At 38.5% G+C, this 27,262-nt stretch overlaps 1 protein-coding gene across 4 annotated transcripts in view; it reads left to right on the forward strand.

Moving 5' to 3' along the window:
• The window catches only part of LOC111139928 (PHD finger protein 8), a 96,851-nt gene that overhangs the window by 47,583 nt on the left and 22,006 nt on the right, over nt 1–27,262 (forward strand). For 2 of the 4 annotated variants that reach the window (XM_022492339.1, XM_022492342.1), the window contains exons 13-18: nt 19–321; nt 1,083–1,186; nt 5,472–5,650; nt 5,954–6,039; nt 6,603–6,736; nt 7,351–7,664. In XM_022492339.1, coding sequence (XP_022348047.1) covers nt 19–321; nt 1,083–1,186; nt 5,472–5,650; nt 5,954–6,039; nt 6,603–6,736; nt 7,351–7,664 — 1,120 coding nt within the window. The remainder of the gene's footprint in view (nt 1–18; nt 322–1,082; nt 1,187–5,471; nt 5,651–5,953; nt 6,040–6,602; nt 6,737–7,350; nt 7,665–27,262) is intronic. The other 2 variants (XM_022492341.1, XM_022492340.1) reach the window with 1 other exon arrangement.

Genomic DNA, 27,262 nt, shown 5'->3' on the forward strand with positions numbered 1-27,262 from the left:
GTACTAATACTCTTGTAGGATATCTTCCAACAGAACGTTGGGAAGACGAGCAATATCTTTGGGCTGCAGAGGATCTTCCCAGCTGGCTCCATTCCCTTAACCAGGCCAGTCCATTCCACTTCAGTATCCATGTCCAGGCTGTCACTGCCCTCCAAAAGTGGTTCAAAGAAGAAAGGCCTGAAGCCCAAGGAACTCTTCAAGAAGGCAGAGCGAAAGGGCAAGGAGAGCTCAGCCTTGGGGCCTGCTGGCCAATTGAGCTATAATCTCATGGACCCATACAATCATCAGGCACTGAAGACAGGCTCTTCCCAGAAAGCAAAGGTGGGTGCTGGCCCATGGGTTCAGCCCAGCCCTTTTGGGTCCCTTGGAAGATCAGGGGATCAAAAGGATTGTTCTGTCTTCCCACCTCCCTTAGGGCCCCTGGTGTTTGGCTACCAGTACCACTCATTTAACAGGCATTTATTGAGACCTTGTCTGTGCTGGGCACTGTGATAGGTGCTGTGAATGTTACCCTCAAGAGACTGGCAGGCTAGTGAGAAAGACAGGCATAAAAACAAATGAGTGCAATGAGGTATGGAGGATGCTGTAATCAAGGGTGTGTGGGGGACCCTCAAACACAGAGGGGGGATGAGTTTATCTGGGTAGGAGTGATGGTCCGCAGCTCTTCTCAGAAGACATGACACTTCAGCTGAATCGTGAAGTGCTAGATGGGAATGACATTTAAGAACATGGTATATGAGTGTCAGGTTGGAGTCTTGAACAGGTCCTTAAGTAAAGCCCTTCTCCAGGGCTCCACCTTGCTTTAAGATTGTGGTGCTCTCCATGGGCACGTGAAGATGCTCTCCCTCTTCAAAAGGGAACACGTTTTACAAGATTGATAGGTTTCCCCTGAGGTAGCCATACATTCTCAACCTGTGATCATTTGCGATCATTTGGGGTGGGGCTGGGGGGACAGTGTAGCAGGAAGCCTTGGTTCAGGTGGTTTTAACAGTGAACTCAGCCAGTGAAACCGGAAGGAACTGGTCATCAGGATTCACTTGCGAGTCCCAGACAGGTGACAACTGAGCCTCCTCCTTCTGCAGTTCAACATCACTGGTACCTGCCTGAATGACTCAGATGATGACTCGCCAGACTTGGACCTTGATGGGAATGAGGGCCCGCTGGCCCTGTTGATGTCTAATGGCAGGTGAGGTGGGAAGAAGGAACACAGAGATAACTGGGACTGTCAGTGGCAACATGTCACTGAAACAGGGCATGGAGTTGGGACCTGGGTCTGGGAAATGAGTGGGGGAGGGACCGTACTTGGGGAAATACCCAGATATCATCAGGTATCATTGCTTAGTTCAGAGAACAACCATGGTAGCATTGGGGGAGAGGCCTGGAATCTAATTGGCAGTCTGAGAAAAATTTTATATGAGTTTTAGAAATTTCAGAAAGTCAGTGGGTCAGAACCACTGGCAGAAATAAGAGGGGAATATAGCATGCTGATTAAGAGCATTAGTTTCTTATATACCTTTTGCTATTAGATTTTTAGGAATTTTGCAGAAATATTTGCACAGGTGTGTTACGAGAAATGTTCAGTGTTCATAGCATCGTTGTTTCTAATAGTAAGTAATTAGAAATGTGTTTGTCAATAAGAGTTGGTTAAATGAATAGAATACCCTGTAGCTGTTAGAGAAAATGAGTTTAAAATCTGTTGGCTTGGAAAGGTGTCCAAGATATATTCTTAAGTGAAAAAATCAGGTCACAAAATAATACATAGTAATAGTTATATTTTAATTTTTTAAAAAGGTGTGTGTGCATGTGTGTATGTATGCTTGTGTAGAAAAGTGGCATAGATTATTTTTAATAAAACTTTTTCGAAGAGGTTTAAAATTTAGTATATGCAGCTTAAAATTTAAAAAGTATGCAATTGTACAGTGTGAAAAATTTTGTTCCCACCCCTCTCTGTCCCAGTTCCCTTCCCCATGGACAACTAGTGTCAATGATTTTCTTCTAGGGATAATCATACATATTTATGCAAATATATTTGTTATATATTTTATACTTGTCACACCAAACTTGTAAGAGTAGTTATCTCTGGAAAGTAGGATAAGGGAGCCAGGAGAGGAAATTTTCACTTCAGTAGCGTTTGAATTTTGTACAATAAGCATGTATTGCTTTTCTTAAAATAATTTCTAACAGAACACTTTCTAAAAGAATAAAATCTAAGTGTTCACCACAAAAAGCACAGGCTTCGGAAGCAGACAGTCCTGAGTTTGGGTCCCAGCTCTGACACGAATTCACTGTGTGACCTTGGCAGGTTAATTAACCCTGCACCTCAGTGTCCTCATTATATCTCTTCTATAGATAAAGCTTTTACCCTAGAGTTGTTGGAGGACTAAATGAGATAATGTATGTAGGATGCTTATCACAGGGCCTGGCACATAGTAAATGCTTAATTGGTGGTAGCTCTTTCACTAAAATGTTGAAGATGAAAGGAGATGCTGGTAGTGGTGGTGAAGATGGTATGGGTATAGCCAGAAGCTAAGTGGATCATCAGAAACCCTGGAACATGTAGGGAGGCAGAGGAAGACAGTGAGAGTGGTCATCTGGACACTCAGAGCACCAGACAGGAGCGGTCCAGAGTCAAGTAGAGTACCAATAGTATAGGAACACAAGTGCCAAGAATACCTTCATAGCCTTTTTGTGGGAAGAGGTCTTCGGATCCCAAGGGCAAGTGCAATAGGTCCACCTGGCTGGGAGATAAGGAAAAAGGGAGTGTGAGAGTAGGGCAGATTCTGAAAGCAGCACGGCTATTCTTGGGGTTTGGGACCTAGTTACTAAACAATAGTAGAGCGACTATTGAGCATTGCCTTGGTCCATCATTGGTCTCCTGGGGGGGGAGAAAATTCAGAGCCCTAAGGGTCCAGCCTGTAACAGCTGTTGAGGACATGAGACATTTTCCCCTTTCCCACTAGTCTTTATGCTGCTTCTGTTACCTCCTGCAGCTGCCAGAGACTGTAGTTAAGTGAACCTAGAGAGACAAGATATAGAAATATTTACAGACAATATGACATTATGTCTGGGCTTTTCTCCAAAATCATCCAGTGTTTCGCAAGGACTGAAGTGTAGATGAAACAAGATTGGCTGTATGTTGATAATCGCTGGAACTTAGCTGGGTGGAAGGTACATGAGAGTTAGTTATACTTTTATATTTTTATTTGTTTGACATTTTTCATATTTAAAAGTTAATAAAAGATCAGGGGATAAATAGCTACCATTTATTGAGCTCCTGCTCTGTATCAGACTTTATCTTAGCTGTTTAGTACATTATTTTCTTTAGTCCTCACAACAGCCCTGAAAGGTAAGTGTTGTTATCCCCATTTTATTAATGTGGAAACTGAGGCCTAGAGAACTTAATTATAAGGTTAGCTACTGTTGGGCGCTTGCCATGTGTTGGTTTCTGCATTAGCTCATTTAAACCTCCTAAAACCCTGTGAAGTAGAAAACAGGTCAGTTTAATGTCAGCCAGTTTACTGAAAGCCGGTTCACCAAATGACTGCTTGCTGAATGTATGTATCAGGAAGACTGATTTGCCAAAAGCTTGTTTCTTTTTTAACTATAAGGTTTATTTCATCAGTTTGTACTGGTTAATACTGTTTACCATATCTAATGGGATTACATAAGCCCATTTCTTAGTTTTTCCCATTTCCTTTATATATTTTTAACAGCTTTTTTGAGGTATACTTTACATACCATACAATTAACCTGCTTTAAGTATACAATTAAATGACTTTTAGTAAATTTAAAGTACGTGCAACTGTCATCACAGTCCAATTTTAGAACATTCCTATCACCACAAGAAGATCACTCATACTCACTTACACCTTTGGTTCTCTTCCCCAGGCCCAAGCAACCACTAATCTACTTTCTGTCTCCCTAGACTGGCCTTTTCTAGACATACCATATAAATGGAATAACATAACATGTGGTCTTCTATGTCTGGCTTCTTGCACTTAGCATAACGTTTTTGAGGTTCATTCATGGTGTAGTGTTTATCGTTAACTGACTCCTTTTTATTTTTGAATAGTACACCATTGTATGGATATACCACATTTTGTTTATCCATTAACTAGTGGACAGTTATTTGGATTGATTTCACTTTTTGGCTGTCGTGGATAATGGTGCTATGAGCATTCACATACAAGTTTTTGATATGGATATGTTTCCGTTTTTCACTTAGGAGTGAAATTTTGGGTCACATGGTAACTTAATACTTAACTCTTCGAGAAACCGCCAAAATTTATTCCGAAGTGTCTGTTCCACTTTACATTCCCACCAGCAATATACTGGCTAACAATTGTTACTGTTTGTCTTTTTTATTATAGCCATTCTAATGGATATTAAGTGGTATCTCATTGTGGTTTGGATTTGCATTTCCCTAGTAACTAATGATATTGAGCATCTTTTTGTGTGATTATTGGCCATTTGTATATCATCTTTAGAGAAATGTCTTTTCAGATCTTTTGCTCATTTTTAAATTGCCTTGTTTGTCTTATTATTGGGTTCTAACTGTTACTTAACTATTCTGGGTGCAGATCCTTTCCCAAATAAATGATTTGCAAATATTTCCTCCCAGTCTTTCTATGGCTTATCTTTTCATTTTCTTAGTGGTATCTTTTGAAGCACAAATGTTTTGAATTTTACCTAATTCCAGGTCATTAAAGATAGTTTCCTTTATTTTTTTCTAGAAGTTTTATAGTTTTATTTTTTACATTTAGATCTAGGATCCATTTTGAGTTAATTTTTGTGTGTGATGTGAGGTAAGAATCCACATTCATTTCTTTGCATGTGATACCCAGTTATCTCAGCACCATTTGTTGAAAAGACCATCCTTTCCCCACTGAACTGCCTTAGCATCTTTTTAAAAAAGATTTTATTTAATTATTTGACAGACAGAGAGCACAAGTAGGCAGAGAGACAGGCAGAGAGAGAGAGAGGGAAGCAGGCTCCCTGCTGAGCAGAGAACCCGATGTGGGGCTCGATCCCAGAACCCTGAGATCATGACCTGAGCCGAAGGCAGAGGCTTAACCCATTGAGCCACCCAGGTGCCCCTGCCTTAGCATCTTTGGCAGAAATTAATGACTGTAAATTAAAGAGTTGGTTCTAGACTCACAGCTGTGTTCCATTGATGTATGTGTCTATCTTTTGCTAGCAGCACACTTCCTTGACTACTGTTGCTTTTTAGTAAATTTTGGAAATTTAGCAGATAAATCCTCCAACTTTGTTCTTTTTCAAAATTCTTTTGGCCATATTAAGTCCTCTGTGTGCCTATATACATTTTAGTATCAGCTTATTAATTTCTATAAAAGAGATTAGCTGGGTTTTGATAGGGATTGCATTGAATCTATAGACCGATTTGGGGGGAGTTGCCATTTTAATAATACTGAAAGTGACTATCTTTATGCTCTTCTTCTCTTTCTTTTTAGTACCAAGAGGGTAAAAACTTTATCTAAGTCTCGGCGAGCCAAGCTCACGAAGAAAGCAGACAAAGCTAGGCTGGTGGCAGAACAGGTGATGGAGGATGAATTTGACTTGGATTCAGATGATGAACTGCAGATTGATGAGAGATTGGGAAAGGAGAAGGCAACCCTGATAATAAGACCAAGTATGTACCTGTTCTTTCTTGTTCCTTTCCTGCCTATTTCACATTTGTTTTGGGTCCTCCTGGTAGACCAAAGGCCTTAGGCCTGAGCTTGTTGACATTCTGACTTACCAGCTCTTTAGGCTTCCATGTATTCTTTGCTCTAGAGATTTATTTGTAAACCAATTCCTAACCTCCCTAAATTAGTTGTGGCCTGTGTCTGTGGTCATTACTTTCAGGAAAATTATATTCTGACTTTTTTCCCCTGGGTGTTTGGCTCAGATGCTAATCTTATCTTCACAATATGTGTATTTCATTATTTTCTAGAATTTCCCCGAAAGTTACCCCGTGCGAAGCCTTGCTCTGACCCCAACCGAGTTCGTGAACCAGGAGAAGTTGAGTTTGACATTGAGGTAGGAGCCTGCCCTGTTGTCTGGTCTTCTGCCATTCTGGTTACAGAGACAAGAGACAGATTGTCATTCTAGGTGGGGGTGGGGGGTTGGGGAAAAATACCCTATGCCTTCAATTCCTAAAATATTTATTAAGTGAATGATTGTGTGCTAAGGGCAGTGCATCTGAGCATATAACTGGAAGACCATAATTGAGTTGAAATTTCTAAAAATCCTTTAATGTAGAGTAGAATAAAAGGCATTGTGATGTAGCAGAAAGAGTATCTGATTTGGAATATCTGGTTATGACCTTACACAATTTAGTTACTTTCCTGAGCCTTAGTTTCCTTACCTGTAAAACGGGAATTAAAATACCTGCCTCACACACACACACACACAAAATAATAATGCCTACCTCACAAAGATGCTGTGGAGATTAAAATGAAAGAGTGAATATTCTGCTTAGTGTTTGGTCTGTTCCTGGTGCTCAGGAGATATTAGCATCCAGAGTGAAAATGTCAACATTGTACTGGGGCCTTACCAGACCAACCCTCAGCAGCTGAGGTGATACCCTCTTTCCCCAACAGGAGGACTATACAACAGATGAGGATATGGTGGAAGGGGTCGAAGGCAAGCTTGGGAATGGGAGTGGTGCTGGTGGAATTCTTGATCTGCTTAAGGCCAGCAGGCAGGTGGGGGGACCTGACTATGCTGCCCTCACGTGAGTACTGGCTTTGATCTCCCCTTTCCAGGCGATCAGACAGCACACCCTCCCACCCCCACCTAAAAGGTTAGATGAACCAATCAACAGATATTTATTGAGCCATTTAAAGGGGCAAAGACTTAGCAAGGGCATTCAGGCTGAAAGAATAAAGTAGACATGAAATCTGTCCTGAGGAACTTAAGATCTGACGGAAAGTAGAGGTATAAACTTTAAGGGGATTGGTTTTGGGTACGTTGGGATTTGGAAGAGGGGCTAGAAGAGGCATGGAAGGAAAGCCAAGCCTTTCCTGGGCCCTGTTTTTTTTTTTTTTTAAATGGAAGAATTCAGCATGGGTGAACAGGGAAGGAAGTACACCCCTCTTTTTGCCACCTTCCTTGCTGTCTGTGGAAAGATTTGGGGCAGGAAGGACTGACCTTTACATGAAAATAGCCTTTGGGGTACTATCTTGATCTGTTGGTTTAATTTCTGGTTTCTTATCTGGAATTGTCCTCTCCTCCTTCCTCCCACCCTAACTCCTGTAGCTATTGTCCCTCCTTCCTGACTATTCTGATGACTGGTTTCCTCCGACAGCTAGAGAACTCCCTCAAGCATTTCTCCTCTGTCCCTTGCAGCGAGGCCCCTGCCTCTCCCAGCACTCAGGAGGCCATCCAGGGCATGCTGTGCATGGCCAACCTGCAGTCTTCATCGTCCTCACCAGCTACCTCCAGCCTGCAGGCCTGGTGGACTGGGGGCCAGGACCGAAGCAGTGGGAGCTCCAGCAGTGGACTGGGCACAGTGTCTAGCAGTCCTGCTTCCCAGCGCACCCCAGGGAAGCGGCCAATCAAGCGGCCAGCATACTGGAGAACCGAGAGCGAGGAGGAGGAAGAGAATGCCAGTCTGGATGAACAGGACAGCTTGGGAGCATGCTTCAAGGATGCAGAGTATAGTAAGGGCCACCAAGCACTTGGGTCCAGGCCAGAAGTGCTCCCCCTCACCCCAGTCTCAAACCCACTCCCTGTCCAGGACAGCCTGTGACAATAATGAGCAAAGACCTTGCCTTAAGCTTGATACTTGCTTTCTCTGAGTCATGTTTTCTTAATCTATAAAGTGGAAATATCTACAGGTTGATGCAAGAATTAGAGATGATGCTTGTACAGAGCACCTGGCACATTGTCTTACGTATGGAAGACCCTCAGAAAATAATTAGCTATCCATTTTTTTTTTTTAGAGAGAGAAAGAGAGAATGTGGTGGGGGGTGGGGTAGAGGGAGAGAGAATCTCAACCAGACTCCACACTGAGTGTGGAGCCCAACACAGGACTTGATCTCACGACCCTGAGATCATGACCTGAGCTGAAATAAAAAGTCAGGTGCTTAACTTACTGAGCCACCTAGGTGCCCCAGCTGTCATCCATTTTTAAAATTGTCTAACCTTCTTTACTGGAAACTCTTTTTTTCAAACCCTCTTGTGTGTTTTATTTCTGTCACTTCCATTTCCTTCTCTGTTGTTTGGTTCATCCCTTGCAAAGATATATAATGATCTTTTGGCAGACTTCTTGCATTTAAGAGATGACCTTTTTTTTAAGCTAAGATTTGTTAAGTACTACATTACATAATGCACCTTTTTGTATAGTGTAACTGACTTTAATGTGGGTTTTAATATTATTTTTTAATTTAAATTCAATTAGCCAACATATAATACATCATTAGTTTTTGACATAATGTTCAATGATTCATTAGTTGCGTATAGCACCTTTAAATTAATTCTCATTGACTAAGATTTGAACAAGACAGAGAAAGTAAAAGTGCCCTTTGACTAATACTCTTCTTTCTCTGAGGCAGGTTACCCAGAGGTAAACTGTGTTAACCAGTTGATACATAACTTTCATTTTGTACTTATAACCACATGTAAACACAAATAAATACAGTTTTGTGTACTGTTCATGGTTCTACAACTTGCTTGGACATCTTTCAGCATCAGTACATAGAGATCTATCTATTGCATCGCCACACTGAAATCTACCTGTTGTGTAGTAGTCTATAGCATAGATGTGCCATTGTATTTTTAACCATTCCCTACTGATTAACATTGAGGTTGTCTCTAATTTTACAGTTTGACTAACAGCGCTGCAAAGAAAATTCTTGTAAATAACTCTTTGTGCCCATGTGCCAGCTAACATTTCTGTAGGGTAGGTAGACCTGCTAGATTGAAGGGTATGTACAAAATAAATGTTAATAGTGCCAAGTTCCCCTCTGAAAGGGCCAGGGTATGAGCAGTGTATGAACCTTACCAGCAGTGGATATTATCAGTCTTCTTAATTTTTGGAACTCTGATAGCAAAAAATGGTGTTTGAGTTTGTTTTATATGTTTATTGGCTCTTTTTTATTTCTTTTTTAAAAAATTTATTTATTTTAGAGAGAGAGTGAGTGAGGACAGGGAGGGAGAGGGAGTCTCAAGCAGACTCTGCACTGAGTGTGGTGTCTGATGTGGGACTCAGTCCCTGAGATCACAGCCCTGATATCACAACTCAAGCCAAAATTAAGAGTCGGTCACTTAACTGATTGTACCACCCAGGCACCCCTTCTTTATTTCTTTTCTGTGAATTAATTCATTCAATCTTTCAACCATTTTTTCTATTAGGATGGTTGGGATTTTTTTTATTGATTTGTAGTTCTTTATATATTCTAGATTTTTGTTTTTAAAGATTTATTGATTTATTTGACAGAGAGAGATCACAAGTAGGCAGAGCAGCAGTTAGAGAGAGAGGGGGGAAGCAGGCTCCCTGCTGAGCAGAGAGCCCGATGTGGGGCTCGATCCCAGGACCCTGAGATCATGACCTGAGCCGAAGGCAGAGGCTTAACCCACTGAGCCACCTAGGTGCCCCTATATTATAGATTTCTTAGGGTTTTTTTTTTTAATATATTCTGGAAATGTTGCAAAATGTTTTAGTCTGCTGCTTATATTTTAATTTTAGTTATGGTATCTTTTAGCATGTAGATTTCAGTTTTTGCATAGTTACCTTTATCAATTTTTTAAATTTTGTCTTGTGTAAGAAGACTCATATTTTTGTCAAAAATATGTATAGACATTAAAATTTTACCTCTTTCTCTGGAATTAAGTTTTATGAATTGTGGGAGATAAGAATCTAACTTAATTTTTTCCATATGGTTAGTCATTTGCCCTGACACCATTTATTCACTAGTTCATCATTATCCCCCTGGTTTGAAGTTCCTCTTTTGTCATAAAGTAAATTTCCATGTGAATGTGGATTTGTTTTTCTACTCTGTTCCCAGCTCTGTGCCTTAATAGCTATGTGATATTGGGCAACCTCTCTGTGCTTCTCTGTTAGAATAGTACCTACTTCACAGGTTTTTTTTGAGGATTGAATGAATCAATACACATAAAGCACTTAGGACATTGCCTAGCATGTGGTAAGGGCTGTGTGTTAGATATTATTAATATTTTTCTGTTCTATAAAATTTGTCCCTTTCTGTTGGGATACTGCATTGGTTACTTACTATAGGCCTTGTATCTGGTAGGGCAAATCCCCTCTGCAGAACTTGCATTAGACCTAGGGAGAGCACAGGTGTTCAGCAAGCCCATCATCTCTAAATGGAGCTCTGATTGATCTTAAGGGCATGCCAAGTTCCCCTGGCTACTCATCCTACCTTCATCAGACAGTCACATCAACCTACAGCTAAAACATCTGCCCCTGGTCTAACTACTCCCCTCTGCTTCCTGGTGTGCCTACTGACATGAGAAAGGCAGTTTAATAAGAAGGAGATGCCAACCTATTTATTCTTATTTTTCCAGAATTTCTAGGCCATTATTGAGGTTTTTTTTATTCCAGTTGGATTTTAGAATCAGTTTGTCAAATTCCATGGAAAACCCTGGAATTTTTTATTAAGATTGCATGGCATTTGTAGATAAATTTATGGAAACTATCATCTTTCATCAGAAGCCTTATCTGCTATAATGGGATGTATGTATACTTTATCTATTACATTTTCCATTTGGCTGTTGCAAGTATGGAGGAATATATGAGTTTTCTATTTTGATCCTGTATCAGACTGCCTTACTATATACTCTTACTGGTTCTATTAATTTTTCAGTTAATTGTCTTGGGCTATTGAAGGAGGTGATCTACGTTCCCTGTCTTAGTTTGCTAGGGCTGCCATAACAAAATACCACAGACTGGATGACTTAAATGCCAGAAATTTATTTTCTCATAGTTCTGGAGGCTGAAAGTCCAAGATCAAAGTGCTAGTGGTGTTGGGTTCCCCAGAGGCCTCTCCTTGGCTTACAGATGACCACCCTTTTGCTGCTTCCTCATCTGATTTTACCTTTGTGAACAGAGGACCCTGATGTCCTTGTGTATATCCTAATCTCTTCTTAAAAGGACACAGTCAAGTTGGATTAGGGCCCACTCTATTGGCCTCATTTTAACTTAATTATCTCTTTGAAAGTCTTATCTCCAAATAAGTCACATTCTAAAGTACTGGGGGTTAGGAACTAAACATATGAATGGGGGGGGTTGGGAGACAGATTTAGCTCATAATACCCCTTTTCTTTCACCTATTCATATGTCTAGATTTTTCTAGTTTTATTATGGTGTTGAATAGTCTTTGTCTTGTTTTGACTTTAAAGGTAATGCTGCCAGTGTTTCCCACTTTAATACATTGGGCTCTATAGGTCTCTGATAGACTATGTTCATGAACTTCAGGGGAATATCTATCTCTAGTTTGAGAGGTTTTTTTTTTTTTTTAAATCGGAAATGGAATTAGGTTTTAGCAAATGGTTTTTGACATCTTTTGATTATAAATACATAGTTTTTCTCTGTTAATTTGTTAATGGTGGTTTACAGTAAGAATTACTGCTTTTTAAAAAAGATTTTATTTATTTATTTATTTGTCAGAGAGAGAGAGAGAGTGTGTGCAGAAGCAGTCAGAGTGGCAGGCAGAGGCAGAGAGAGAGAGGAAGGCTCCCTGCTGAGCAAGGAGCCAGATGTGGAACTCAGTCTGAGGACCCTGGGATTATGAACTGAGCCACCCAGGCGTCCCAGAATTACTGCTTTTGAGTTGACATTTCCTTCTTGGGATTGGCTGTACTTGATCCTAATGTTTAGCAATTTTGTTTCGTTCATTTGATTGCTAATCATCTTGTTTGTTTACTGTTAGTTTCTGGTTTTATTTCACTCCTTTCTCTAAGAGTTCTTTGTACATCTTAGATTGAAAGCTCTTTTCCTTTATTTTCAGTCTGTTTTCCCTTTTGATAAAGGGTTTTTTAAAATTTATTTTTTAAATTAACCCTACTGTAAGATCAGCTTTGTTGTTATACACGTTTAGATTCTTGTAACTACCACCAAAATGAGCATATAGAATCTCCTCAAACTCCCTTATGTTTTCCCCTAGTAGTCATGCCCTCCCTCTACCCATAAGGCCTGCCAACCACTTGAGGTCCTCTTCATCCCTGTGGTTTTTGCCTCTGCCAGGATGTCACATAAATGGAGTTGCACAATACTGTAATATTTTCAGATTAGCCTCTATTACTCAGCATAATGCCCTTAAGATTCATCCATGTTGTTGTGTTTGAATATATTGTTCCTTTTTATTGCTGTAATCCATTGTATACCATAGTTTCTTTATCCGTTCACTCACTGAAGGATATTTGGATGGTTTCCAACTTTGGGTGATTACGAATTGAACTGCTATGAACATGCACATGCAGGCTTTTGTGTAAACATGAGTTTTCATTTCTCTGGGTAAATGCCTTAGAATGGGATTGCTGGACTGTCTGGTCAGTGTATAAGAAACGGCAAAGGTATTTCCCAGAGTGGTTGTGCCATTTTATGTTCCTAGCAGTAATGTGTGAATTTCATTTGTTCCACATGCTTGTCAGCACTTGGTATTGTCATTGTATTTATTTTAGCCATCCTAATAAGGCTATAGTGAATAGCTCATTTAATGGCTTGGCTAATGACTAATGGTGTATCTACTGTCTGTTCATGCATACATCCTCTTTTCTGAGATGTCTTTAAATAGACACTTTGAATGACTTTCGACTATATTTATTATTGAGGTATAATTAACATAGAGTATTATATAAGCTTCAGGTATATGATTCAACCGTTCTGTACATTACTCATTGCTCATCAAGATAAGTGTACTTTTGGGTGCCTGGGTGGCTCAGTCAGTTAAGTATCTGCCTTCAGCTCAGGTCATGATCCCAGGGTTCTGGGATCGAGCTGTATATCAGGCTCCCTGATCAGGGGTCAGTCTGCTTCTTCCTCTGGCTGCTGCTCCCCCAGCTTATGTGTTCTCTCTCTCTCTCTCTGTCAAATAAATAAAATCTTTTTAAAAAAAGATACGTGTACTCTTAATCCCCTTTTTCTATTTCACCCATTCCCCCTAACCACCTCCCCTGGCAACCAGCAGTTTGTTCTCTGTATTTAAGATTCTGGTTTTTTGTTTGCTTGTTCCTTTGTTTTGTTTCTTAAATACTTGAAATCATATGGTATTTGTCTTTTTCTTACTGACTTATTGCACTTTGCATTATACCCTGTAGGTCCCTTTACATTGGTGCAAATGTGAGGATCTCATTTTTTTCTGTGGCTGAGTAATAAATAGTCCAGTGTGTGTGTGTATGTATGTAGATAGATATATAGATATATCTCTCTTAATCTTCTTTATGCATTCATCTGTGGAAGGACTTATCTGTGGATGAGTTGCTTCCATATCATAGCTATCATAAATAATGCTGCAATAAATATAGGAGTGCATATATCTTTTCAAATTATTGTTTCATTTTCTTTTGGGTAAATACCCAGTAGTGGAGTTACTGAATCATGTGGTAATTCTTTTTAATTTTAAGGAACCTCCATACTGGTTTCCACAGTGGCCACACCATTTTGCATTCCCACCAAGTACACCAAGTACATAAGAGTTCCCTTTTCCCTGCATCCTTGCCAGCATTTGTTAATTCTTGTCTTTGATTTTAGCCCTCTGACAGATGTAAAATGATATCTCACTATAGTTTTGATTTGTATTTCCATGATGATTAGTGATATTGAGCATATCTCATGTGTCTCTTGGCCATTTGTATGTCTTTGGAAAAGTGTCTTTTTAGGTCCTCTGCCCATTTAAAAATCAGATTATTTATCTTTTTTGGTGTTGAATTATAAATTTTTAATATTTTTTGGATATTAACCCCTTACTGAATATATCATTTGCAGATATCTTCTCACATTCCATAGGTTGCCTTTTTGTTTTGATGGTTTCCTATGCTCTGCAAAACTTCGTATTTTGGTGTAGTCCAAATAGTTTAATTTTGCTTTAGTTCCCCTTGCCTGAAGAGACTTATCTAGAAAAATGTTCCTACTTGCAATGTCAAGGAGATTACTGCCCATGTTTACTTCTAGGAGTTTTATGGTTTCAGGTCTCACATTTTGATCCTTAATCCATTTTGAGTATATTTTTGTGTATGGTCCAGTGAAAATGGTCCAGTTTCATTCTTTTGCATGTAGCTGTCCTGTTTTCCCATAACCATTTATTGAAGAGACTGTCTTTTCCCCAGTGTATATTCTTTCCTCCTTTGTTGTGGACTAATTGACTGTATGAGTATGTGCTTATTTCTGGGTTCTTTATTCTTTCTGATTAATTGATGTGTCTGTTTTTGTGCTCATACCATACTGTTTTGATTACTGCAGCTTTATAATATATTTTGAAATTTGGGATTATGATACTTCCAGTTTTGTAGCTTTGTTCTTCTTTCTTAAGATTGCTTTGGCTATTCAGGGTCTTTTTTGGTCCTGTGCATATTTTAGTATTATTTGTTCTAATTCTGTGAGAAAATGTTATCGGTATTTTGAAAGGGATTGCATTAAATCTGTAGATCGCTTTGGTTAGTATGGACATTTTGACATTATTTGTTCTCCCAATCCCTGAGCATAGAATATCTTTCTGTTTGTGTTATCTTCAGTTTCTTTCATCATCATTTTATAGTTTTTTTTTTTTTTAAATATAGGTCTTTCGCTTTATTAAGTTCATGCCTAGGCATTTTATTATTTCTGGTGCAATTGTAACTTGATTTGTTAATTTCTCTTTCTGCTACTTAATTTTTAGTATATAGAAATGCAACAGGTTTCTGTGTGTTTGTTTCCTGCAACTTTACTGAATTCATTTATCAGTTCTCATAGATTTTTGGTGGTGTCTTTAGGGTTTATTTCTTTTTTTTTTTTTTGGTTTTTTAAAAATTTATTTGTCAGAGAGAGAGAGAGAGAGAGAGAGCAGAAGCAGGGAGAGCTGCAGGCAGAACAGGCAGAGCAGGCAGAGGGAGAAGCAGGCTCCCCATTGAGCAAGGAGCCGGATGTGGGACTTGATCCCAGGACCCTGGGATCATGACCTGAGCCAAAGGCAGGTACTTAACTGACTGAGCCATCCAGACATCCCTAGGGTTTTCTATTTATAGTATTATGCTATCCGTAAATAATGAAACTTTTACTTTTTCCTTACCAATTTGGATACCTTTTATTTCTTTTTCTTGTGTGACTGCTATGGCTAGAACTTCCAGTACTATGTTGAATAAAAGTGGTGAAAGTGGACATCATTGTCTTGTTCCTGATCTTAGGGGAAAAGCTCTCAGTTTTTCCTTATTGAGTATGATGTTTGCTGTGGGTTTTTCATAGATGGCCTTTGTTGTGTTGAGGTATATCTTCTTTCTAAACCTATTTTGTTGAGAATTTATATCATGAATGGATGTTGTACTTTGTTAAATGCTTTTTCTACATCTATTAAAATGATCATATGGTTTTATCTTATTGATGTGATGTATGCTGTTGATTGATTTGTGAATATTGAACCACCCTTGCATCCTGAGAATAAATTCCACTTGAGCATTGTAAATGATTTTTTAAATACATTGTTGGATTCAGTTTGCTACTATTTTGTTAAGGATTTTTGCATCTGTGTTCATCAGAGATACTGGTCTGTAGGGTTTTTTTTTTGTTTTTTGTTTTTTTTTAGTGTGTTTATCTGGTTTTGGTATCAGGGTTATGGTGGCCTTGCAGAATGAATTTGGGAGCTTTCCTTCCTCTTCAATAATTTGGAAATAATTCAAGAAGAATAGGTGGGTATTAACACTTCTTAAAATGTTTGGTAGAATTCACTTGTGAAGCCATCTGGTCCTAGACTTGTTTGTTGGGAGTTTTTTGATTATTGATTCAATTTCATTGCTGGTAATCAGTCAGTTTAGATTTTCTTTTGCTTCCTGATTCAGTTATGGAAGGTTATATGTTTCTAGGCATTTATCCATTTTTTTCTTGGGCTGTCCAATTTGTTGGCATATAATTTTTCGTAGAATTCTCTTAAAATTCTTGGTATTCTTGTGGTGTGGTTGTTATTTCTCCTCCTTCATTCTGATTTTCTTTGAGTTCTCTCTTTTTTTCTTGATGGATCTGGCTAAAGGTTTATCCATTTTGTTTATATTTTCCAAGAACCAGTTCTTTGTTTCATTGATGCGTTCTATTGTTTCTTTAATCTCTGTTTTATTTATTTCTGCTCTACACCTTATTTTGTCCTTCCTTCTTCTCAGCTTGCCTTTGTTCTTCTTTTTCTAGCTCCTTTAGGTGTAGGGTTAGGATGTTTATTGAGATTTTTCTTATTTCTTTAAGTAGGCTTGTATTTCTGGAATCTTCCCTCTTAGAAGAGCTTTTGCTGCATCTAGGTGATTTTGGACTATTGTGTTTTCATCTTCACTTGTTTCCCTGTATTTTTAAATTTTTTCTTTGATTTCTTGGTTGACACATTGTTTAGTAGCATGTTATTTAGCCTCCATTTATTCATGCTCTTTCCAGAGTTATTCTTGTGATTGATTTCTAGTTTCATACTGTTGTAATCAGAAAAGATATATGGTAGAATTTCGTGCTTTTTAAATTTATTGAGGCTTGTTTCATGGCCTAATGTGTGATCTATTCTGGAGAAGGTTCCACATGCACTTAAAAAGGATGTGTATTCTGTTGTTTTAGGTGGAACAGTCTGAATATATCTGTTAGGGCCATCTGGTCAAACTTGTCATTCAAAGCTGTTGTTTCCTTTTGATTTTCTGTGTGGATGATCTTTTCATTGATATAAGTGGGGTGTTGAAGTCCCGTACTATTATATTACTGTCACTTTCTTCTTTTGTCTGTTAATGGTTGCTTTATGTTTTTAGGTGCTCCCATGTTGGGTGCATAAATATTTACAGTTGTTCTATCCTCTTGTTGGATTGTTCTCTTTATCATTAGGTGGTGTCCTTCTTTGTCTCTTGTTGCAGTCTTAGTTTTAAAGTCTATTTTGTTTGATTTCAGTATAACTACCCAGCTTTCTTTTTGCTTCCATTTGTGTGGTAAACCTTTTTCCATCCTTTCGCTTTCAATCTGCATATGTGTTAGGTCTGATGCGAGTCTCTTGTAGGCAGTATACAGATAGGTCTTATTTCTCTTTTATCCATTTCACCACCTTGTGTCTTTTGTTTGGAGAGTTTAGTCCATTTACATTTAAAGTAATTATTTGTAGGTGTGTACTTATTGCCATTTTGTTATTTTTCAGGTTTTTTTTTATACTTCTTTGCTCTCTTCCCTTGTAGTGTATTTGCATTCTTTCATGATATGCTTGGCTTCCTTTCCCTTTATGTTTTGTGTATGTATTACAGATTTTTGATTTAGGGTTACCATTAGGTTCGTAATGACATCTTATGCATATAGCAGTCTGTATTGAATTCATGGTCACTAAAGGTTGAAGCCATTTAAAAGCATTAAATTTTTACCACTCCCCATGTTTTATGTATAAAATGTCATACTTTTTATCCTTTTATTTTGTGAATCCCTTGACTGATTTTGTAGATATAGTTGATTTTACTGTTTTTGTGCTTTAACCTCCATATTGGTTTGATAAGTGATTCATGTACTACTTTTATTTTGTGTTTGCATTTTACCTGTGAAAAATTTCCCCATCATTTGATTACTTATGATTATGATTTTCTCTTTCCACTCCAAGAATTCCCTTTAACATTTCTTGCAGGGCTAGTTTATTGGTGATGAGCTCCTTTAACCTTTGTTTGGCTGGGAAACTTTTATTTTAAAGAGAGGGAGTAGACGGAGGGACAGAGGGAGAGGAAGAGGAGAATCTTAAGCAGCCTCCATGTGCAGTGAGGAGCTTGATGCACACCACTCAGTCTCACAGCCCTGAGATCATGATCTGAGCTGAAATCAAGAGTCAGACACTTAACCGACTAAGCCACCCGGATGGCCCTGGGAAACTATTTATCTGTCTTTCTATTGTGAATGATATCCTTGGCATGTAGAGTATTCTTGGTTGCAAGTTTTTTTCCTTTCAGTACTTTGAATGTATCATGCCACTCCCTTCTGGCTGGACAAGTTTCCACTGAAAAATCAGCTGATAACCTTATGGGGTTTCTCTTGTATGTAACTGTTTTATTTTCTCTTGCTGCTTTTAAAATTCTCTTTATCACCACTTTTTGCCGTCTTAATTACTATGTGTCTTGGAATGGACCTCCTTGGGTTAATTTTGTTGGGTGCTCTCTGTGCCTCCAGGATCAGCATATCTGTTTCCTGCCCCAGATTAGGGAAGTTGTCAGCTATTATTTCTTCAAATAAGTTTTCTGCCCTCTTCTCTCTCTTTCCTTCTTCTTCTTCTGCAGTCCCTATCATGTAAATGTTATCACACTTGATTGATATCACAGAGTACCTTAATCTGTTCTCATTTTTTTTTCTTTTTGCTGTTCAGCTTGGTTTCTTTCCATTACCTTGTCTTCCGGATTGCTGATCCATTCTCCTGCCTTCTCTAATCTATAATTGATTCCTTCTAGTGTATTTTTATTTCAGTTATTGAGTTCTTCATGTCTCACTGGTTCTTTTTTATATTTTCTGTTTGTTGAAGGTCTCACTGAGATTCTCCACTCTTTTCTCAAGTCCAGTGAGTATTTTTATGACCATTACATTGAATTTTCTATCAGGCATATTAATTATTTTCATTTCATTTAGCTCTTTTGCTGTGGTTTTGTCTTGTTCCTTCATTTGATACATATTCCTCTGTCTCCTCATTTTGTCTGACTGTCTTTGTTTCTGTGTATTAGTAAATAAGGCTACATCTCTTGATCTTGAAAGTAGTGGCCTTTTGAAGAAGAGATCTTATAGTGCCATGTAGCACAATGCCCCCTGTTCACCAGAACCAGGCAATTGGCATCCGGAGGGGTATCTCCTGTGTTGGTGCATGTACCCTACTGTTGTAGTTGATCTGTGTTTGCCTTCAGTCCAGTTGGTTGCAATAGCCCTCTCTGCCTACTTTGGGTGGGCACAAGGGCACGGTTTGGTCCCTCTGATGTTAAAGGGCCTGTCTGGGGTTGCTACAAGCTTGTAGCTGGATGGTATCAGTAGTTAGACACTTGCCTGCCCTCAGCTGATCTGCTGGGGCCGCAGTCACATTGACCTGCAGGGCAGTCTCCTTATGTTGTACTCTGGAAGGCTTTCATTAGTTGGCGGGGCTGACAGCCCAGATACCTGCACCCATTCCAGGACTGATGGGCAGAGAACTATCTCTGTGCTGCCAGTTAATAAGGTGTGGGTGCTGGGACTGAGGGCATTCTGGTGTGTTTGGTTATCTTCCCTTCTCCCCAGGGCAGTAGTTACTTTGGAGTGGCACTCTTCCCTGATGGGGTTGCTTGCAGGGTGTGTTGGGACAGGAGTAGTTTTGGAGGGAAGGCTGCTTCCTGATTTGGGCAGGTTGGATGGGCTGAGTGGCAGGAGAACATGGGGTTAAGGCACGTGGTGCTAGCAAGATAGGTGGACAGTGTTTGTACTGGTTTCCACAAGTGGCCTCTCTAGGCTGGGGATTGGGTAAGAGAAATGGTGCCCACCAACAGTTTTGTTCTTGGAGAGGTCTCCTAAAAAACCCGTGCCCCTCCAGCACAAGTTCTGCGATTAGTAAATAAATCTTCAGTATACCCCAGGTGCTTTTCAGACTGCTGCTTCTCTGCTTTATCTTGGCTGGGTTATTTGTAACACTGGCCCATAAAGGGCTGGGACCCAGTTCCTTGTTGTTCCCCAGCTTTCCAGGTTCCAAGCCTTCTCTAGGATCTAAGCCTGTTGATTTTTAAAGCACCCAGGGATAAACCCTGCTAATTGAAAAATTCTCAACATGAAGCCCCATTTGTTTTCAAAACCAAATGTTATGGAAATTTGTCTTCCCAGCGTGGTCCTCTGTGCCTGGGGTGCCTAGAGTGGGGTCTCATCCTCTCACTTCTTTGTGCTTGTATTGTCCCTTCTGTTTAAGGTTAGTTTTGTTTCCATCCCTCCTATCCTTTTCAGTGTGGCCTCCTGTCTAAAATGAACCTTGTAATGTCTGTTCTGCCAGTCTTTGTGTCATTTTCAGGGGAAGTGTCACTGATCTGGCTGTTATCTGGAACAGAGTGAACTCAGGAACCTCCTACTCTTCCATCTTCCAACTTTTGCCTATTTTTTAATTTTTTTTTTTTACTTAAATGTTGAGCTTTGAAAATTCTTTATATAGTCTGAGTTCAGGTCTCTTGTCAGATATATATTAGTTTCTACTAGTCTGAGCTTCTCTCATTCTTAACACTTCCTTTCTTAAAGCAAGCACTTTCATTTTCCAAAAAGTCTCATGTATCAATTTTATCTTTTAATGATTATGCTTTTTGTGTCTCATTTAACAATTCTTTATGTAAACTCAGGTCATAACAGTTTTCCTGTTTTACATTTCTAACCATGACATAGTTTGACTAAAGTTTTTCATAAGGTATGTTTAGGTTGAGGTTCACCCTTTTCTTGGTGTATGGATGTCTATTTGTTCCAAGACCGTTTGTTGAAAAGACTCTTTCTTTTCCCCATTGACTTACATTTACATCTTCGTAAAAAATCAAATGGCCATATTGGTGTGGATCTGTTTCTGGATTGTTTTATTTTTTTTTCATTGATGTATATATCTGTCTCTTTGCCAGTACCTCAATGTCTTGATTACTATAGCTTCATAGCAATTCTTAAGATCAGTTAGTATGAGTTCTTCAATTTTGCCTTTCCATGTAAATTTTAGAATTGATTTGTCTGAATCCACAAAAAATTTCTACTGGGATTTTGATTGGAATTGTGTTTAAATGTATACATCAATTTGGGGAGAATTGGCATCTTTATTTTTTGTTGAGGTAAAATTCACAAAACATGTAGTTTAACCATTTTAAAGTGTACAATTCACTGGCACTTAATGCATTTTCTAAGACATTTTTTTTCACCCCTGGAAAAGCTCCCTATATCCATTAAGTGATTATTACCCATGCCGCCCTCTCCTCCTTGTCCTCTGGTAACCACTAAACTGCTTTCTGTCTGTATGGATTTGCCCATTATAGATGTTTCATATAAGAGTAATCAGGTAATATGTGACCTTTTGTGTCTGACTTCTCTTCTTTAGCATAATGTTTTCAAGGTTCATATAAGTTGTAGCATATATCAGTATGTTGTTCCATTTTATGGATAAATATTATTTCATTGTATGGATATGCCACAATTTGTTTCTCTGTTCATCTGCTGATGGGCATTTGGGTTATTTCCATCTTTTGGCCATTATGAATAATGCTGCTATAGACATTTGCATCTGTTTCTGTGTAGACATGTTTTCATTCATTCTGGGCATTTACCTATGAGTCAAATTGTTGGGTCATATGGTAATTCTGTGTTTAACTCTCTGAGAAATCATCAGACTGTTTATACAATAACTGCAAGACAGTTGTCATCTTAGATATCGAGTGTTCTATGTATATGTTATTCCCTCTGTGTTTAGTCTTTTTAAAATATCTTTTATCAGTATTTTATGGATTTTACATGCAGATCCTGCACAGGTTTTGTTAGATTTATCCCAGAGTTCTGTATTTTTTGGAGATTCGAATGGTACCTTTTTTAACTTTTGGTTTCCGATTGTTTCATGTTAGGATACATAAATGTGTTTGGTTTTATATGTTGACCTTGTATCCTGCAACCTTAGTATATTCACTTATTCTAGGAGCTTTTAAAATATATTCTTGGGATTTTTTGTATAGATGATCATGTCCTGTGCAAACATGGACAATTTTATTCATTTCATTCTAATCTGTAAGTCTTTTTATTTCTTCTTGCCTTTTTGTTCTGGCTAGGACTTTCAGCACAATGGGGTGAGAGTGAACACCCTGACCTCTTTCCAATCTAAGGAGGAAAGCATTCGGTTTTCTCACTCTTATGATGTTAGCTATAGGTTATCAGATTAAGGAAGTTCATTTCTATTCCTATTTTGCTAAGGGTTTGTTTATGAGTGGGTGTTGAATTTTGTCCAGTGTTTTTGTTCCAACAATGGGTATGATCACATGGTTTTTCTTCTTTTGTCTGTTAATATGGTAGGTTACATTGATTGATTTTCAAATATTGAACCAGACTTAAAATTATAGTATAGACCTTAGATATTATTTTTATATATTACTGATTTATTTACTAGAATTTCACTGAGGATTTTTGTGTCTATGTTTATGTGGATATTGGTCTGTAATTTTTTCTTTTACTCTCTGACTTTAGTTTTGGTAGCAGGGCAGTGCTGGCCTCAAAGAATGAGGTAGGAAGTATTCCCTTCTCTTCTGTTTTGTAGAAGCGGTTGTGTAGAATTAGCATTTCTTTTTTTTTTTCGAATGTTTGGTAGAATTTGTGAGTGAAACCACCTGGGCCTAGAGATTTCTTTTTCAGGTTTTAACTATGGTTTTATTTTCCTTAGTAGGTACAGGATTATTCAGGTTATCTGTTTCTCCTTGGGTGAGTTTTGATAGTTTGTGTCATTCAGGGAATTGATGCATTTCAGCTAAGTTGTAGAATTTATGGGTGCAGAGTTGTTTGTAGTATACTCCTTATTACCCTTTTAATGTCTATGATGTCTTTAGCATATCTCTCTTTTTGTTCTTGATATTAGTAATTTGTGTCTTGTCTTTTTTCTTTGTCCTTCTTGCTAGCATTTTATCAATTTAATGAATCTTCTCAAAGGACTTGCTTATGGTTTTATTTAATATTTACCACCATTTGTTTTATCAATCAGGTTTTAGTCTGTGTTGATAATTTTGCTTTGTGAACTTGAGAAGAATGTGTATTCTACTAGTGTTGGGTTGAGTGTTCTATAAATTTCAATTAGATCAAGTTGATTGACGGTTATGTCTTCTTGTTATTATGTTAGTATGTTATTTCCTATCCCAGGTAATTTTCCTTGGTGTAAAGTTACTTAATAGTCAATCCAGCTTTCTTAAATTAATGTTGGTATGGTATATTTTTTTATATCCTCATTTATTTATTTGTTCATTTATTCATTCATTAATTTATATTTATCATGACCCAGAACTCAGTCTGTGTCATTCATCTTTGGTTCCCAAGTGATATTCAATTCACATTCACACAGAATGAAGAGGGAAAAAAGCTTGAATCTGTTCTCAGTGCTATTCACTGAAATAATTTAGAATAAGATGAGGCCTCATTTCTCTCAACTAATTGAAGAGGAAACTGGTATTCACTGTTTGAAAAAAAGGAAGGAAAATAAGCTTCTAAGATTGAACTGACTCATTCAGTGGAGGTCAGGAAACATCTATACACCTCACTTTTCAGCAGGAAAATTCAGATGGATACAACCGCATAAAATTCTGACTTCAGTGCTTGCGGGGAGGTGGTAGGACCAGGCCGGTGCAGTCTGGTGAGAGGAACATTAATCATGAAATCTCACTGTGGAACATGTAGCCCAGACAGTGTCTCCCACAAATCCATCAGGAGACAAGTATGCCAATAATCCTGTAGGGGTCCTTGAGGCCCATCCCTTGGGGAAAGGAGAAGTCAAGGATGGTAAATTTTAGCACAGTCAGAAATAATGAGCTAGATTTACACACAGAAACCTACAGATCTCAGATGTAGCACTGAATAAGAAACTAAAAAACAATGACATTTTGTCAAATTAAAAATGCACACAATGCTAGATATTTTTCAGGGTAAATTTAAGTGACTATTCTATCCTTTTATTTTTAACTACCTATATGATTTTATTTAATGTGGGGTTTTTTGTAGCCAGCATTTAGTTGAATCTTATGTTTTTTTTTTAAATCCTTATTGATAATCTATTTTTAGGCCATTTACATTTAATGTAACTAATGATATGTTCAGATAAGGGCTTACCATTTTATTATGTCATTTATATTTGTTTCTTCTGCTTTTTGTTTCTCTCTTTCTCATTTCTCCCCCTCATTTGAATTGTTTAAATAAATTTTAATATTGGATTTTAATTTATTAATTGAGTTAAAATTTTACTATTTTTCTTTGTATAACACCAGTTTTTTTTTAAAGATTTTATTTATTTATTTGAGATTGAGAGAGAGAGAGAGCACAAGCATGGAGGAGGTGCAGAGGAAGAAGCAAACTCCCCGCTGAGCGGGGATCCTGGTGTGGGACTCAATCCCAGGACCCTGAGGTCATGACCTGAGCTGAAGGTGGATACTGTAACTGACTGAACCACCTAGGTACCCCTGTATAACATCAGTTTTTAAAGAGACTGCCCTGTCCCCATAGGATAGTCTTGGTACCCTTGTCAAAAATCAGTTGACTAGGGGTACCTGGGTAACTCAGTTGGTTAAGCATCCTACTCTTGATTTCACCTCAGATCATGACATCAGAGTCGTGCGATCAAACCCTGCATTGGGCTCTGCACTGCGCTTGGAGCCTAATTAAGATTCCCACTCTCTCTCTTTCTCTACCCTTCCCTCCCCACCCCTCTGCTCACACATGCTCTCTTTCTCTTGCTCTCTCTCTAAAAAAAAAAGAAAATCAGTTGACTATAGATGTAGGGTTTTTTTTTTTTCTGGACTCTCAATTCTATTCCACTGATCTATATGTTTATCTTTATGCCAGTACTACAATGTATGGATTACTGTAGCTTTGTAGTAAGTTTTAAAATTGGGAAATGGAATCCTCCAACTTTGTTCTTTTTTAAGATTGTTTTGCTATTCTGGGTTCCATTAGAATTTTAGGGTCAGCTTTTCCATATCTGCAAAAAATGCCATTGGTATTTTAATAGGAATTGCATTGAATTTATAGAATGCTTTGGGTGTTCTTGCTATCTTAACAATAGTAAGACATCCAGTCAGTGAACATAGGCTGGTTTTCCATTTATTTAGGGCTTTAATTTCAATAATGTTTTGAGGTTTTCAGTATGTAAGTCCCATACCTCCTTGGTTAAAATTTATTCTTATTTGCTTAATTCTTCTTGAGGCTATTGTAAATGGAGTTGTTTTCTTAGTATTCTTTACAGATTGTTTTTTGCTAGTTTATAGAAATACAACTGAGTTTTAAAAAGATTTTATTTAATTTTTTGTCAGAGAGAGAGCAAGCACAAGCAGAGGGATAAGCAGGCTTCCTGCTGAGCCAGGAGCCCAATGCAGGACTTGATCCCAGGACTCTGAGACCATGACCTAAACAAAAGGCAGACACTTAACTGACTGAGCCACCCAAGCATCCTGAAATACAACTGATTTTTACAGTGATCTCATTTCCTGCAACTTTACTGATTTTTATTATTAGCTCTAATAGTTTTTTGAAGATTGTTTAGGATTTTCTGTACATAGAATAAGATCATCTGCAAATAGAGTTTTATTTCTTCCTTTCCAATTCGGATGCCTTTTATTTCTTTCTCTTGCCTAGTTGTTCTGGATAGAATTTTCTAGTACATTGTTGAATAGTCGTAGTGAAAGTGGGCATATTTGCCTCATTCTTGATCTTCAGGGAAAGCTTTTAGTCTTTCACTTTTTTTTCCTATTTTTTAAAGATTTTATTTATTTCACAGACAGAGATCACAAGTCAGACAGAGATCACAAGTAGGCAGAGAGGCAGGCAGGGGGGAAGCAGGCTCCCCGTTGAGCAGAGAGCCCGATGCGGGGCTCGATCCCAGGACCCTGGGATCATGACCTGAGCCGAAGGCAGAGGCTTTAACCCACTGAGCCATCCAGGTGCCCCTTCCCCCCCCTTTTTTTAAAAGATTTTATTTATTTAGGGGGCCTGAGTGACTTAGTCGTTAAGTGTCTGCCTTCAGCTCAGATCATGATCCCAGGGTCCTGGGATCGAGCCCCACATTGGGCAGCCTGCTCAGTGGGAACCCTGTTCCTCCCTCTCCCATTCCCCCTGCTTGTATTCTCTCTCTCACTGTCTCTGTCCAATAAATAAATAAAATCTTTCTTAAAAAGATTTTATTTATTTAACAGAGAGCACAAGTAGGCGGGGCACAGCAGAGGGAGCGGAAGAAGCAGGCCCCCCACTGCTGAGCAGGGAGTTGGATGCAGGACTCTATCCCAGGACCCTGGGATTGTGACCTGAGCTGAAGGCAGACATTTAACCCACTAAACCACCCAGGCACCCCTAGTCTTTCACTTTTAAGTATGATGTTAGCCATGGGTTTTCATAAGTGCCTGTTACTATATTGAAGAAGTGCCCTTTTCTAGTTTTCTGAATGTTTTTATCTTGAATAGGTGATGGGTTTAGTCATTCTTTTTTTTTTTTTTTAAGATTTATTTATTTATTTATTTATTGGACAGACAGAGATCGCAAATAGGCAGAGAGGCAGGCAGAGAGAGGGGAGGAAGCAGGCTTCCCGCAGAGGAGAGAGCCCGATGCGGGGCTCGATCCCAAGACCCTGGGGTCATGAACGGAGCCGAAGGCAGAGGCTTTAACCCACTGAGCCACCCAGGTGCCCCGGGTTTTGTTATTCTTTACCTGCTTCGACTGAGAAGATGATGTGTTTTCCTTCATTTTATTAATCTGTGTATTATATTCACTTTCATTTTTTTAGGAAAAGGGAATATATTTTTGTCATTAGACCTCAAATGAATTTAATTTTTTCTTTCATACAATTTCTAAAAATATTCCTTTTTCCTTTACTTTTCTTTCCCTTTATTGAGAAATAATTGACGGGGCACCTGGGTGACTCAGTGGGTTAAAGCCTCTGCCTTCGGCTCAGGTCATGATCTCAAGGTCCTGGGATCAAGCCCCACATCGGGCTCTCTGCTCAGCGGGGAGCCTGCTTCCCTTGCCTGCTTCCCTTCCTCTCTCTCTGCCTTTCTGCCTACTTGGGATCTCTGTCTGTCAAATGAATAAATAAAATCTTTTAAAAAAGAGAAATAATTGACATACAGCATTGTGTAAGTTTAAAGTATATGGTATAATGATGTGATTTACATATATTGTGAAATAGTTACCACAGTATGTTTAGTTAACATCCATGGTCTTGTATAGTTACAAAAAAGAAGATAAAAAAGAGGGTTTTTTCCCCCCCATGATGAGAACTTTTAGGATCTGTTCTCTTAGCAACTTTCAAATAAGCTAGACAGTTGCATTACCTATAGTTGTCATGTTGTACACTAACCCCTAATATGTATTTATTTCATAACTTAAAGTTTGTACCTTTTGACCACCTTCATTTAATTCCCCCATTATCCAATCTCTGCCTGT

The sequence above is a fragment of the Enhydra lutris genome, unplaced genomic scaffold (genome assembly GCF_002288905.1).
Source record: "Enhydra lutris kenyoni isolate GAN:26980312 unplaced genomic scaffold, ASM228890v2 scaffoldscaffold125, whole genome shotgun sequence".
Taxonomy (NCBI): Eukaryota; Metazoa; Chordata; class Mammalia; order Carnivora; family Mustelidae; genus Enhydra; species Enhydra lutris.